Raw genomic sequence first — 16,187 nt, forward strand, 5'->3', positions numbered from 1 at the left:
TATATTGGAACAAAACAAAATTTTTCACCAAAGGCCAAAGTGGGCTTCCCATTTTGTGGCCGTCATTCCACAATTTGAATAGATGAATCTGGGATCAAAAATTTCAAAAATTTCACAATTCTTTTCGAATTTGAACGCAGAATCATTATTTCAATTTACCGCTTGAAGAATCACTGCATTATATTCGAATCTGGAACAATTTGATTATTTTTTGGAAATTCGTTAACAATAAATCTTCCCGAGTGGTGTGTCCTAATAGAGATCCCACTTTGGCCTTTGGTGAATAATTTTATTTTGGTCCAATATATTTACTGAATTTTTTTGAAAATTATAAAAAGGGTCCAACTTTAAAAACGACTCGTTTTTTTTTTATTTTTTGAGATTTTTCTGTGGACATCGATGGAAGAACGAATTGAAAAAAATTGGTATATTTTTATATGGAATGTGTGTTCGGAGACGCACATTTCGTGAAAAAAACCCAAATCGGTTGATTTTTACGGAAGTTACAGGCATTTGAAGATAAAACTTGCAAAAAAACATAGCTGCCCACAGGAGGCCTCAAAAAATCTGAAAAAATATGAGAAGTCATATTTTTCCATATACAATCACAGAAAAAATCGGCAATATGATTGGCGATGGTGAGGGTTTTGACCTGGGTGAGTTCACATGGAATACCCCATATAGTTTTCGCAATCCCTTTCCTTAAACTCCAGGATTTTCCCATACTTATTTTAACCAATGAAATTTTAGAAATTTTCTCCCACCCTCACTGTTCTGAGGGCAAGTCACTCATTCAGAAACCCAAACACATCAGTCTACTCGTGACAATTCACCGATTCATTTCGCGCTTCAAATCAAACCTTTAAATTTACCTAGCCAAGTCTTGTGTTTAATTGAGTTCAATTCAAGTCATTCTCAGTATAAGTTCCAAGTACTTTTAAGACTAGTGTAATTTAAAGTGTATAAAGTCAATTTTTAGTGAAATTATAGTGATTCTTTAAGTGACTCAACGCATTCATATTCATTTATAAACATTACAAACATTTAAACCCCGTTCGTAAATTCATAACGCACCAAGTGACAATACGGTAGCTTGGTTGTCTTAGTTTCTTCCAAATTTTAGTAAAAATTACAGTGAATACGTGACATTAACAAATGGTCCTTCGAGCCGGATCGGTTTGAATCCAATCCATGAATATTCATTCATTCATAAACAATATGAACATTCAGTGTGTTTTGTGTGGTGAAAACAGTTTAATTCTCTAAATACAAAATGACGAATCCTGACGACACGATAACTGAGGATAATTCAGCGCGGATTGCCGAGCTCAACAGGAAAATATCAACCTGGAAGAGCGTCACTACCGTCGCAAGAAAAAATCTCAAGCTATTCGAAGCCAAAAGGGTTGTAGATGTTCCGGCCGTGGAAGCACGCATGGCAAAGTATGAGGCCAATTTCCGTGATTTTGACGAACTCATGGATGAACTTGATTCACTCGATCCTGAGGGACTCCATCACTCGTTACAAGAGCGATACGTCGTAGAAGGCGATTACCTGGAAACTCTAAGTCAAGCAGAACTCATCAAGGAGAAAAATAATCCTCCACATCAAAACGAGAGGATTACTGAATCACCCGCTAGGAGTAACAACGACTCGACAGTCTCCTCAGCCATCTTGAAATTAGGAAAACTGCCTGATTTGAAAGTGCCTATATTTTATGGGGATGTCGCACAATCCATCTCTTTCAAAACAGACTTTAATAGTATTATTAATAGTCGCCCTGATGAGCCAGAAACACATAAATTGGGTTATCTCAAAGGTAGATTGAAAGGGGATGCTGCGAGGACGATTCAGATGCTCTCAATCACGCCAGAAAAATTACGATCGAGCATGGGAAATCCTGGACAAAGCATATCTCGATAAACGCATAATTGTGTTCAAACACCTTCATCAATTATTAAAAATGCATCAACAAGAAAAAGAGGTCACAGAAGGTTTGACACAATTAGTTGATAATACACGTCAACACGTGGAGTCACTCAGCGGTCTTGGGGTAGATGTCGGCGATCAGCTGATCGTGGCCCTGTTGGAGCTGAAAATCGCCAAGACCACTGCGGAGGCCTGGAACGATAAACAGGAACGTGGGGTGCTCCCGAAACTGGAGAAGCTGTTGTAATTCCTCAACAGACGTGCTTCAAGGCTCCAGTCGCGAAATAAGGAAAAATCTATTCCAGCGGTGGAGACCAGCAGTAAATCACACAGAAAGAAGAATAAACTTCATTCTTTCAATGCCGTCACTGGTAAAAATTGTGAGGTATGTAACGAATCATCTCACCCACTCTTTCGATGCAATCAATTTAAAGAGAAGCCAGTGGATCAACGCATTAAGATCGCAAAGCAATTGGGACTCTGCCTCGACTGCTTGAATAAGCATGAATCAGAGTGCAAATACACCCATTGCAGACAGTGTAAAGAGCCACATAACACTCTTCTGCACTCATCATCATCCACGGGACAGCCTGTCAGCGCCGTGACCGCTCGTCTTCACTCCAGTCAAGTCATGACCACAGCAGTGGTCAATGTACTCAACAAATCCAGTACAGTTGAACAATGTCGAGTTCTCCTAGACACTGGTGCATCGGCGAACTTTGTTACCGAGAGTCTCGGGACAAAATTGACGCTCCCGCGAAAACCGTGTGTCCTACCAGTTGAAACTCTCAGCGAAATTGCAACATACACGAAAGACGTGGCAACTGCCACAATTAAATCAAGGCACAGCGGTTTCCAGAAGGAGTTAAGTTTCTTGACCGTTCCCAGGATTTCTGATCTGATTCCACCATCATTCATTCCACGAGAATCAGCGAAGATTCCTGCAAATATTCGATTGGCGGATCCAGACTTTCATAAGCCAGCCCCAATTGACATGCTGATAGGAACAGGACCAACACTATCATTGCTCTGTACTGGACAAATTGATTTGTCCCCGCCAGGTGGACCGGACCTTTATCTCCATAAAATCCAGATTGGCTGGGTAATTGGTGGAGCAATTCACGTGTCTCAAGACGCCAAAACAGTTCAGTGTCATCATGCAACGCCAGATTTCAACCTGGAGAAATTCTGGGAGGTTGAGGAAGTTTCGAGGCCGAAACAACTTTCACTGGAAGAGCAGCAAGCCGTGGATCATTTCAAGAGACATTACAGTCGTGATTCTACAGGGAAGTACGCAGTGGCTCTTCCATTCAATGCAAAAAAGGATCTCCTAGACAATTCCTACAACATGGCATTCAGACGTTTCCAGAGCTTGGAACGCAAATTTGTCAGGGATCCAGAGCTCTGCATGGCATACTCTGATACTATTGACGAGTACTTGGAGCTCAATTATTTATCAGGGGTACGTGATCCAAGCAATACAGGATTTTACTTGACCCATCATGCCGTCGTAAAAAAGGACAGTGTGAAAACCAAGGTGAGAGTAGTCTACGCTGGCTCTGCTAAAACCACCACAGACATTTCATTGAATGAAACACCGTTGGTTGGCCCTAAGCTGCAGCAAGACATCTTCTGGCAGGTACTCCACGTCCGCACGCATCTGTACACATTAACAGGTGACATTGGAAAAATGTTCCTGCAGTTCGGAGTACGCAAGGAAGATCGTCGCTATCAGCGTATTCAGTGGAGGAACAGCCATGGCAAAGTGGCTATTTATGAGCTAAACAATGTGACATTTAGATTGTCCTCTTCACCTTATCAGGCAGTCCAATGTCTCCAGCAATTAGGAGAGGATGAAGCCCATCACTTTCTAGTGGCCGCACGTATATTGAAACTAAACATGTACGTGGAAGATCTGCTATGCGGTTTCAATTCGATCCGTGAGGCTAAGCAGGTTCGTGAAGAAATCACTCAATTATTGGCCCGGGGTGGACTCAATATCAAGCACTGGGCTTCCAATCATCCCAGGTTGCTACAAGGCTTACCTCCCGACTCCATTCATCAAAAGCTACAGTTAAACGATGGATCGACGCTCAAGACACTGGGAGTGTATTGGGACGCACAGTCAGATTCCATCTCATACACAGTCCAGCCAGTACCTGTCGTGGAACGAGTGACAAAAAGGATTGTCATGTCGGAAATCGCAAAAATCTACGACCCATTGGGTCTGCTGGGTCCAGTTGTGCCATCTGTAAAAACGATCATCCAGAAACTCTGGAATGCCAAGGTTGACTGGAATTAGTCTGTTCCTGAGCACATTCACACGGAATGGACGAAACTCTGTTCCCAGCTACCTTTGCTAAATGACGTACATTTCCCACGCAAGATCTGTCAGGAGAATGACAAAAAACTGCAGATTCATGGATTCAGTGATGCCAGCACCACTGGATATGGTGCCTGTATTTATGTTCGCTCGATCGATATCCAGGGAAACGTACAGTGCAGATTATTTTGTGCCAAATCAAAAGTTGCACCAGTCAAGTACGTCTCGGTAGCTCGCCTGGAGTTATGCGGAGCCTTGCTGTTATCCAGGCTGTATCAAAGCATCAAGGATACCATCAACATTCCCATCGAGAAAATCATTTTCTGGAGTGATTCAATGATTACTCTGCACTGGATTAGCAAATCTTCAAATTTATTAAAAACATTCGTGGCTAATCGAGTGGCAGAGATTCAATCCAGCACTGGAGGAGGCGAGTGGAGACACTTTCCAGGGAAATCCAATCCAGCTGCTACCCTCTCAAGAGGCCAGATGCTAGCAGATTGTATCACCAATGAGCTTTGGAAGGTTGGTGCCCAATGGCTGTCAGGGCCAGAAGTCAAGTGGCCCACATCCAAGCTCACTGAGCCAACTGAAGGTCCAGAGGCCAAGCGAGTGACCTGCATGAGTGCTACCATCAATGATTTCACCCTACTGGAGAGGTATCAGTCAATCCACAAACTGAAGAGGGTTATTGCTTACCTGCTCAGATTCAAGATAAGCAATAGAAAATTCAAAGGCCGAATTCAATTGGATGAGGCTCGTGCAGAAGAAGGCGTTTCCCAGTGAATTACGCCAGCTCAGTGAGAAGAAAAAAGTTGATTGTAAAAGCAAATTATCAAAGCTCAATCCATTTCTGGACTCTCATGGCATCATTCGAGTTGGAGGAAGACCTCAGGCAGCAGACATCCCCTACAGCCAGAATCATCCAGTCGTTTTGCCAAAGAAGGAGTTCGTCAGTGAACTCATCATCAGGGACAGGCACAGAGAGCAGGCACATGCTGGTGCACAAGCCACGTTGTACGCAATCAGATGTCAATACTGGTTGCTGGATGGATGGAACGAAGTCCGTCGACTCATTCAGAATTGCGTAACGTGTACTAAGGCAAGTCCACCTGCAGTGGACTACATTATGGGAGATCTACCACAGATACGTATCACCAAGGCCAGACCGTTTCTCAACGTCAGGGTGGACTACTATGGGCCATTTATGATAAAAGAGAAGAAACATCGCAATAGAGGTCAAGTCAAGGCATATGTGGCAGTCTTCATTTGCCTGGTGTCAAAGGCAGTGCATTTGGAGATGGTCAGCGACATGACAACTTCAGGATTCCTCGCAGCTCTTCGTCGCTTCATTGCCAGAAGAGGCAGGTGCCAGCTGATCCAGTCAGACAATGGCACCAACTTTGTTGGTGCAAGGAATGAGCTTAAGCAGCTACTGGACACACTCAAGTCAGGGGATCACAATTCCGAGGTGTCCACGTATCTGAACGAGAAGGGTATCAAATGGCGCTTCATCCCCCCAGCATCCCCGCACTTTGGTGGGATCTGGGAGGCTACTGTTCGCTCATTCAAACATTATCTCATAAGAGTGGTCGGGAACAAACTGTTCACCTTTGAGGAACTAGATACATTGGTGACAGAAATTGAGGCGATTCTCAATTCTCGTCCTCTTACACCTGTGTCCCCAGACCCCAATGACCTATTGGTACTAACACCAGGTCACCTGCTCATTGGGCAACCGCTCACCGCAATTCCAGAGCATGACTTCTTAGACGTGCCAATCAATCGACTCTCCAACTTGGAGCACATACAGAAGGCACGTCAAGACTTCTGGGAGAGGTGGTATAAAGAGTACCTCCACGAGCTCACGATCAGGCGCAAATGGAGCGCAGGACAACACCAGATCTAGGAAGGTTCCTTGGTCCTCCTCAGAGATAACAACCTCAAGCCCATGCATTGGAAGCTGGGTAGAGTTATCGCAGTCCATCCAGGAGCAGATGCAGTCATCAGAGTCGCTTCAATGAAAACTGAAAGCGGTATCGTAAAACGCAGCGTGAAGTAGCTGGCCCCATTGCCAGTCACAGCAGAAGATATGGACAATTAGTAAAAAACAATTACTTTTAAATTCAGTTTTTGCTTAGTGTTCAGATCCATCTGGGGGAGAGTTGTAATATTGTAAGTTAGTTCATTTCAATCTATTCATTTAGAAGTGACTGTTTCTTGATCGCATAGTCTCTCAACCCCCCCAGGATGTTGCGTACCAACATATTTATTTTTAATTTTTTGCTATTTTTTGAAAACAAAAAAATAGAATTTCAAACAATTTTTCAAATTTTTTGAAATCATTCACTTTCGACTTTCAAAACTAATAAACAGACTTTGGCTAGGCATAAATTTAGTTGTAAATTATATTGTGACCGTCGTGAGAAACTCAAATCCGACGCGTTTCACGAAAAACACGCACTGGGGAAAATTTGAGAGAATAACTTTTTCTTTTACATAGAGTTGAAATACTCAATTCTAAAATCTCCAAACTTTATTACTCAATTTTATCCGCTTTCTTGTTACCGGACGGCACCGGTGGTCAACACGTGCGGGACACTCAGGGCGTACCGAGAGCGCATCCTTCCTAGATGCGCTTCCCTTTTTTTATATATACTTTTGCTATTCCTTTCCTTAAACTCCAAGATTTTCCCACACTTATTAATACCAACGAAATTTTAGAAATTTTCTCCCACCCTCACTGTTCTGAGGGCAAGTCACTCATTGAGAAACCCAAACACTTCAGTTTACTCGTGACAATTCACCGATTCATTTCACGCTTCAAATCAAAACTTTAAATCGACCTAGCCAAGTCTTGTGTTCAATTGAGTTCAACGCAAGTCATTCTCAGTATAAGTTCCAAGTACTTTTAAGACTAGTGTAATTTAAAGTGTATAACGTCAATTTTTAGTGAAATTATAGTGATTGTGTAAGTGACTCAACGCATTCATATTCATTTATAAACATTACAAACATTTATATCCCATTCATAAATTCATAACGCACCAAGTGAAAATACAATAGCTTGGTTATCTTAGTTTCTTCCAAATTTTAGTAAAAATTACAGTGAAGACATGACAATAGTAATTACTCAAGAGTGGGATTCCAAGTAAACATGTCTAATAATGGTAGAGTTCATAGCATTTATTTTTTTGCATATATTATGATTTTAGTATAATTTTCTGAATCATCAATGTTCTACATAGGTAATATTAGGGATTGTAATTCATACAGAAATAGTATTCATCAAAAAATACGGCAAACAAAGATTTTTTGCACCATGAGCACCGAACTATAGTGACATTGCAACAGCTCTTAATGTCACAGTAGGGATGAGAAGATTGCCCGAAGATAAAATCAACGGGATTCTCAAACTCTTCTGGTTTTCTAACAATATAACCACCTTTAAACCAAGCATAATGAAATAAATTTTGATATCTTTTGTAACTATTTTATATTATTCCTTAAATGTAAATTAATATCATGAGCAAGGAGGACAACGGTATCCGAAAAATGACGGAGATAATTTTTCCATATTCTAAAACCGAACACATCGAGGGGTTGAATCTTTTCAGTGGTACCCTTCGGTATCAACATAATTAATAACTCTTTATTTGGAGGTGTTGCTTCTCATATCGCTTCAGCGTAGTGACCACTCCATGAATCTATCAGGAGTAGACTTTTAGGTCCAACGTTCGGGAAAAATACTTCCTTCAACCATGTTGTAAAATAATTGAGAACATTTTAATGATCGTGATTAATGTGTAGAGAATATCAGGTGGTCTTGTGTCTTGAACATTATTGTTCCTGAAGTGAGTTTTCCCGATTTTAAAGCAGTAACAAAAACATTAGATGGTCTGAAAAGATTCTGCTCCACGATAGGGCCAAAAGTTCCAGAAGGTTCTTTCAAAACCAGGACGAGGGGTGACAGTAATTTGCCATCAGCAGAAATTGTGGGTTATATTGTAAAACTATGTGTTGTCGAGGTTACCGATTGTACTAGACATGCCACTTGTTTTGCGCCTTCTTCAGCTAAAGTACGTCCTGGATGAATTTCCAATTGAAAACCACTCTGATCCGAATTATAGATGTTTTCCGGTCCATGAGTGACAAAATAAGGCTGAACTTTTTGAAGAAATTCGTCTGATTCTTTGTGTAGAGTTTTTCGATTTTCTAATGTTTTGCGTGTGACGAATTTGTTAATTTTCCGAGATGTGATACGATGTGCTTTCTTGAAATTATATAACCACCATGGGGAAGCCGTGAAACGAATGTTTTCCAATCTTATGTTTTTCCGAGCTTGCGGAGCCCACCTGCATAGGTCGGTGTCGTGAACAATCAATCCCGCATCAATTGCGTTTTTCATATTATTCAATGTATACTCCGAAATACGCTTCAACTTCTCCCTATATGTCCCTCCTTGTTGATTTGGTGTGCCCAACGACGTAACTGTCGACTGGATTTCACTTTTTTGAATCGATTCGACACTTTTTTCACGGAAAGATTTTGTTGCGTCTTTGCACTTCTCCAGAATTCTACTGCTCTCCGCTTATGGTCAAAATCTACAGGTTTCTCATCTTCCGAACAACTTTCAGATGATTCTTTATTATGTGGTTGAAATTCTTTATCTTCAATCGCTATCACTTCTAGATCTTTCTAAGGCGCTTGAAAATTCAGGGATGCTTCTTCAATCATTTCCACACTATTGTATTCTTCCATGGATCGAAGCAAAATCGTTTGGAAAGTATCCACTAATTCGCGTTCCGCATTGTTCACGGGCGTTGTAGCAAGATTAACAACTTCAAATGTTGCCATGAGAAGTCTGACGATGTTGATTGGATTAATTTTCATCATGAAATGATCACGAAACACAGCACTCACTGATAATCAGTTTTTCTCGACAGATATTGGTAGACTGATCGTGAATTGCATGAAAGTTGGAAGCCAAAAATACATATTTATCCCCGTGATTTTATATTTAAACAACAGGAGTCACATTCGAATCGATATTTTTATTCTAGCGCATACGATCTCGCTGCGGTCCTGCATATAAACATATAAACATCGATGTAGTAAGACCACTTCAATTGTATGTTATTTTTAATTTCTTATACTCTACACAATTTTCGACTGTTCCATGACCACTGGCCAAATTTATCCATTTCCAGTACTACCCCCTCGCACTGCCTCAGCAGAACGTTTAAGAATACGCATTTCATTCTCGAAAATGCAAACGATGGATTTTTCTTTTGCCTCCATATTCAGATTCCAAAAACAAAGAAATTAACGAAGAAGGTACTTTGTATTTTTCTTATCCTGTTGCGAATAGTGATTTTAAATATAAAATTTTGGATTATATTTTTTTTCCACTTGAACAATGATTTTTTAGGAGCGGGTAGTGGGCCCCCACCTTCAACACCCCCGGGGATGAATTTCATTGTTAATCTTATCAGTTCTCACGAGCTTTGTATTACACTACGAAAAATTTCAAAATTGAAAAATTACAAGAAATTAATTTTTTCGCCGTTAAATTTCAATCTGTAACAGAAATGCAAAAAAAAATATTCTGTCTTTTTGAATGCTCTTTCGAATGGAATTGGTCCCATGAAATTCCGAGCAGTAGTTTTTGTTCAGTTGGAAAAATGATTTTTCGCGGGGGTAGTTCACCCTCTAAATTTCAACCCCTGGGGATGATTTTGATTCACATATTTATCATTCACCATAAGCTTCCTCTTACATAGCAAAATATTTGTCTGAGTACTCTATTTATATACGCAAACGACAAAATACCCCAAGAAGTGGCCAACTTCAGAGGAGTTTTGCCCCCAAAATCCACGTATTAGCCGATAATAAAAATACGTGTCCCTTAGTTTTGACTCCTCTATAACTTATATAACGTTCATCAAAACCCGAGGTGTGCACCGACCTAGGGTTCCTTGTGAGTAACAACAGTATCGATGGCCAACTGTGTCCACGGGCACTCCAAAGGCCTGGTCCCTAAAAGTTGTTTCATCGGGTTCTGATTATATTTGACTCTCAGGTTAGTTTCGCATGTCTCTACATATTCTTTAACACCTTGTGTCATGTCGGCCAATAGTAATTTGGTCTGTCTCTATCAAGGGTTTTGTCTCTCCCTAAATGTTCAGCGTGGGAAAAGTAATAATTTTCATGTAAGAAAGCTTCAATATCACTAGATTGAGCAACGTTTTCACATGGATTCTCGTCATGAATGAGGGCCCTTTCGTAATCGGATCGGTAATAGAAGAGTTCGTCATTGTCGATTTTCCACTCGGGAAATCTGTCTGGTTGGGATTTATCCAAGCTGAACTTGGTGTGATACCAGTCTTGTCCATGAATTGAATTCAATTGGGGTCTATTTTGAATTGTCTCTTCAATCCCCTTTTTCCAGCCAAGCGGGTCAACGTTAGCGTCAAACATTCTGGACAGTACATCAGCGGCTTCACGCATTGCTCCACGGCGATGTTCGATAAAAATGTCATATTAATAAAGATATATGGCCCATCTAGCTAACCGACCAGTTGGCTTTTTAGTCCATGTAACCACAAGAGAGCTTGGTGGTCTGTGACAACCTTGAACGGAACTCCCTCAAAAAAGCAACGTAGTTTTTCTGTCGACCAGATGACCGCCATATACTCTTTCTCAGTGGTATAATAGTGAAGCTCAGCACCTCTGAAAGGGCGACTCAAAACTTCAATAAGATTCTCTATGCCAGTATCTGGTTCATGTTGGACGAGAATTGCACCTATTCCGACATCCAAAGCGTCAGTATACAAGACGAATGGTTGACCTGGTATTGGCATGAAAAGTCGTGGCGCGTTAGGTAAGGCTTCTTTTACTTCGTCAAGTGACTTTTATTCTACTTCAGTCGACTTACACGGTATTTTGGGGCTAGTTGATTTCTTTAACGACCCCTTGATGTTTGAGATACACTCAAGGTGCCGGTGGTACTAGTTAACAAGGCCATTGAATTGACGAAGCTGTATGGTATCTCTCGGGAATAGTCAAGAATAAGTTGAATTTTTTCGAGATTGAGCCTCATCCCAAACTCGTCGATAATGTAGCCTAGGAACTTAACCTCTTTGCAGGCAAAACTGCTCTTCTTCCTATTGACGATAAATTTGGTTTCATGGAATACTTCGAAAACTAAAGATAAAATGGAAAGATGTTTTTCGAGATCTTCGCTGACGACTATCAGTAGTATGATAAGGCCGCTTGTGAATCAAATGTGGGCGAGGGGGGTCGGGCAAGGGGGAGGTGCGGCGGAGGCAGTCGTGCACACGCAGGCCCCCCGGCCAGCGAGACGTCACGTATAGCGGTGGGCATAAGCCGGGCGAGTGGTGGAAAATTTGAATTGTGTGAGAAGGTGCCCACTGCTGGAGGTGATTCCAGCAGTTGGTAATGTGGAGCTTTCTCTCTCTATTATAATTCTGATCGCGGGGATTTTTAAAATGCTTTACTCTTACTATTTTAATTTTTTGAAGATGGGAGGAAATTTAAAGAAATATAATGCTGTTGAATTTTGAATGCTCCTGTTTTACCGACACTAGTCATACTCTAGTTCGTGTGTTGAGTACAGCATGTGGCGAGCGCGCTTCGCGTAGATGAACGCTTCACTTGAACGCTGGTCGTTGTACTGAGAAGTAAAGAATAAAGACTTGTTGCATTCTACTGACTACAAAAACTGTTTTATTACCGTTCTTCCCATAAGAACCTTTCAGGTAACATTCGAATGCCGTCGCGAAAGAAACTTGCAGGCTTCGAGGCGATGAAGTCATGGACGAATTTATGCACATCGTCCAGCGTTTTAACCTGTTTATCCACTAAGGCCTGCTGGCCTGTTTATCCACTAAGGCCAAATCTGGTGAATATGCCGCGTGCAGGAAAACTTCCCATCCTAAGTTTAAGAGGGTCTTCTGAGTCGCGCGAGCAACGTGAGGTCGAGCATTGTCATGCAGAAGTATGACTTGCCTGCTTACATGCCCAGTAAATGGCCTTTTCCGATCAAGTTCTTCGCTCAGTTAGTTCAGTTGTCGGCTGTAGCGTTCCGCAGTCACTGTCTGACCTGTTTCCAGGAGTTCGTAATAAAGCACACACTTCATGTCTCACCAGATACACAGGCGAATCTTCTTTAAGGTATTCGCCTTAAACGGTTCAAAAAATTGATTTGTTTCCTTATATTTTATTTTTCCTTATTCTTTTAAAAATCTATTACAAACAGAATTATCGTAAAATTCACAAAAATGCCCGAGATACGGGGGTTTGAAGCCGAGCGCGTACAGGTAGGCAGGTGTTCCAGCGTTGCACGACTCAACAATAGGATCCCTCCGATGGGGCCGATAAATCCCTGAACTCGGGATCGAGGGCGCGCTTATTTTGACATAATTTTATACCTGTTTCCCCAAAATTTGTCAGAGGTGGATTTTCTTAACTAAGGCGTTAGTCTATTTTGAACTCTCAGGCGAAGTGTTGACTGTTAGTGAAATATGGATAGAAAAGGATCCCGTACGAATCGTGTCAATCCATCGAGACGGAAAAAATGATACTATCATGGAAAAAATCGTGCTTCAAGCTCAAGTACAAGTTCACCAGAGAGTGCATCAGCAAAAAAGTTGAGAAAAGGTTCTGTTAATGGAGTCCCCATTTCAAACGTTAATAATTGTTTGGTAAATTTCGCCATGGTGTTTACTGCGCTCAGTAATTTTATGGTTTGTAGGGAGTGTCAGAAAAATATAGAATTTAGAAAAGGGGATCTCAATGGCTTGGGGTTTAAAATTTTGTCAGACTGCAAATGTGGCCAAAGAGCGATTCGATCCTCGCCTTACAGTAACCGAACATATGAAATAAATCATCGCATGATTCTTGCTTTCCGACTTCATTGAATTGGTTTGAAGGGCTTCAATCTTTTCTGTGGAACAATGGATATGGAGCGGGGTGTGAGGAATAGTTTATACTATCGAGGTATGAAACTCATTTCCGAGGCATGCAAAGCAATATACGATAAAAAAACACGCAAAGCAGTTCAAGAAGAACAGGAATTAGCAAAGGAAGATGAAAAAGATGAATTGACGTATCAGGTGATGGCACCTGCAAGAAACGCGGTTTCAGTTCCAGTTTCGGAGTTTCAACTTGATTAATTCTCGGGGTCGCGGTTTAATTCGCGGCTTGATTCGCGGGGTCGCGGTTTAATTCGCGGTTTAATTAATCAATTCGCGATTTTTTCGCTCGAAATGATGAAAGGGTTAATTAATTTGCCGGGTCACGGTTTACTTCGCGGTTTAATTCGCGGTTAGATTTGCGGTTTGATTAATTAATTCGCGATTTTTCCCCTCGATGTGATGGAAGGGCTATTTAATTCACTGGTTAATCAATTGAATTCGCAGTGTTGCGTTACAAAGGACCTTCTCGGTGACCTAATCGATCCACCCCGCGAGGGGGTGAGTGAAGGGATTAATTAATTCACGGGGTCGCGGTTTAATTCGCGGTGTGATTCGCCGGGTCGCGGTTTAATTGGCGGTTCAATTCACGGTTTGATTGATTAATTCGCGATTTTTTCGCTCGAAGTGATGAAAGGGTTAATCAATTTGCTGGGTCACGGTTTAATTCGCCGTTTGCTTCGCGGTTTGATGAATTAATTCGCGATTTTTTTCCTTGAAGTGATGAAAGGGTTATTTAATTCGCTGGTTAATCAACTGAATTCGCGGTTTTGCGTTACAAAGGACTTTCTCGGTGACCTAGTCAATCCACCCCGCGAGGGGGTGAGTGAAGGGTTTAATTAATTCGTGGGGTCGCGGTTTGATTGGCAGATTAATTCTGCAGATCACGGCTAAATTCGAGGATCGATTAATTAATTAATCAATTAGTATACCCGAACTTCCCCCTCTACTGGGTTCCCACTTTGTCGTTAGTGAGGGGGCTCGGTCGCAGGCGGTGGAGCTCTTAAAGGACTACCGCCGCCCGCGGTCGCTAAGAGGAGCCCACCCAATCCATGTGTGTGAGCCATGGCCTCGGCCATACCGTGCCTAAGGATGCGTGGCACAGGGGGAGCTGTGTCGCTAACGGTGCCTCTCAGAAACCTGAGCGACTTCTGAGAGTAGTCTTGGGTGTCACCCACCCGAGACAAGCCAAGCCCTGGGCAATCGCGGCAATGCACCAGGTGAAAACGCTTAACCGCGGTACTCGTGGGACCAAAATGGAAACCAATCTAAAAAATCTCAGTATTGAATAAGTAACTTCGGGTTGGGCCAGCGATAGCGAACACACAAAGTCTGATAAGGCTGACCAGTCTGGTACCGATGTGAATCGGGTCAGACTGAGTGGAGCCGAGAGAAGACGTCGCAAGAGAGCGAAGCTGTATCAAACCTCGGGGGCGATTGCAACCTTGGCGGATGCAGCAGCGAAGGTCGATGAGGGAAGGGGGGAGGGGGCTGTGAGGAAGGCAATAAAACGCCTTCCATCAGACCGTTCCACGCCAAGCGCCTCAGTCAGACCGAAAGAAAAGAGAATGAGAACGCAGGATCAGGGCACATATGCTCAGAATACTGCGAGCTCATTCAAGTTTGCAGTTATGCCGGGGTCATATCCGAATCAGAAACTGGGTACTGAAGAGGTAACGGAGGTGAAGAAACTCCTGAAGGGGGTCATTCTGGCGTTATCTGATTGGGTGAAAGCCCCCACCTTCAACGGTGTCTNCTACGTGTGGTTGCAGCCTCAGAGCTTCCCAAGACGCACAGGGTTGTACTACACGTGGAAGACCCAGATCTAGCCGCTCAAGAAGCTCTTTACTTCCTTGAGAAACAGAATGCAGGACTGCAGGCCAGAGCAGAGTTGCAGGCAGAGTTGTGGGTTGTCGCTCGGGGCAGTGAGAGCAGGGACGTGGTGAAAGTAAGAAGAAGGGTACATAGAGGTACCAGGAAAGTAGTCATCATTATGGCTGCAACCCGGGTGCACATTGTACAGATAAATTTGCACCACAGCAAAGCAGCCTCGGCTACTCTAGTCAGGCTGTTAGCTGGGATGCAGACTGTCATAGCAATGATCCAGGAACCATGGATAGTGGACAATGCTATTAAGGGCCTCAGTGGTTGTGGCAGAATCTATCACGCAAACACTCAGGAGAAAATTAGATCTTGCATTGTTATTAAAGGACTAGACTCTTTCTTCTGTTCACAGGCTAGTGAGGGAGACCTGGCTGTGGCACAAGTGGATCTGGGCCTGGGACAAGGCGAGGAAATGAGCCTGGTTGTAGGGTCAGTTTACATGCCCTATGACTCGGCTGAACCACCTCCTTCGAAAAAAGTAAAGGACCTATGCAACCATGTGAAGGAAAGGGGACTTGAACTCCTGCTAGGTTGTGATGCCAACTCGCACCATGTAGCATGGGGGAGCACCGGCATTAACGGCAGGGGGGAAAGCCTCCAGGAATTCATAATGGGGGCCGGTCTAAACATCCTTAATAGGGGGTCAGAAGGTACCTTCATAGATCGGAGATGACAACAGGTCATAGATATCACTCTGGGGACGGATAGAGTGGCAGACATGATTGGAGACTGGAGGGTCTCAAAGGACCTCTCAGCGTCCGATCATCAAACCATAAGAATGTCCATCCACACAGTGAAAGAAACGGAATGGGTGAGAAACCCAAGACGAACAAACTGGGGAAATTACCGAGAGAGTCTATCTGACAATCTCAGGGATATCATCCTCAGATTTAACAACAAAAAGCAGCTGGAGGAGGCTTCAATTGCCCTAAACCAGGCCATCATGGACTCTTTCGAGACAAACTGCAGGCTAATCCCGAAAGGGCAGCCCACTGAGACGCCTTGATGGTCAGAGAAACTCGGTGGGCTGAGGGGCAAGGCTAGAAAAGCTTTT

General features: G+C 42.7%; 1 protein-coding gene across 1 annotated transcript; it reads left to right on the forward strand.

Moving 5' to 3' along the window:
• Positions 1 to 1,964: 1,964 nt before the first annotated feature.
• LOC107042283 lies at positions 1,965 to 6,162 on the forward strand. Its single transcript, XM_015263281.1, has 4 exons — positions 1,965 to 2,173; positions 2,465 to 4,217; positions 4,281 to 4,940; positions 4,990 to 6,162. The coding sequence occupies exons 1-4, from the start codon at positions 1,965 to 1,967 to the stop codon at positions 6,160 to 6,162; spliced, it is 3,795 nt and encodes a 1,264-aa protein (XP_015118767.1).
• The last annotated feature ends 10,025 nt before the right edge of the window (positions 6,163 to 16,187 follow it).

The sequence above is a fragment of the Diachasma alloeum genome, unplaced genomic scaffold (assembly GCF_001412515.2).
Source record: "Diachasma alloeum isolate Michigan unplaced genomic scaffold, Dall2.0 Dall_scaffold_00436, whole genome shotgun sequence".
NCBI classification, from domain to species: domain Eukaryota; kingdom Metazoa; phylum Arthropoda; class Insecta; order Hymenoptera; family Braconidae; genus Diachasma; species Diachasma alloeum.

What these genes read in the sequence shown, in the direction of transcription:
- LOC107042283 (XM_015263281.1), top strand. Translation starts at nt 1,965, where the DNA reads ATGCATCAACAAGAAAAAGAGGTCACAGAAGGTTTGACACAATTAGTT. An exon ending in AGAAACTCTGGAATGCCAAG is followed by an intron (nt 4,218 to 4,280) that starts GTTGACTGGAAT and finishes CTCTGTTCCCAG; the next exon opens with CTACCTTTGCTAAATGACGT. An exon ending in CAATCCACAAACTGAAGAGG is followed by an intron (nt 4,941 to 4,989) that starts GTTATTGCTTAC and finishes GAAAATTCAAAG; the next exon opens with GCCGAATTCAATTGGATGAG.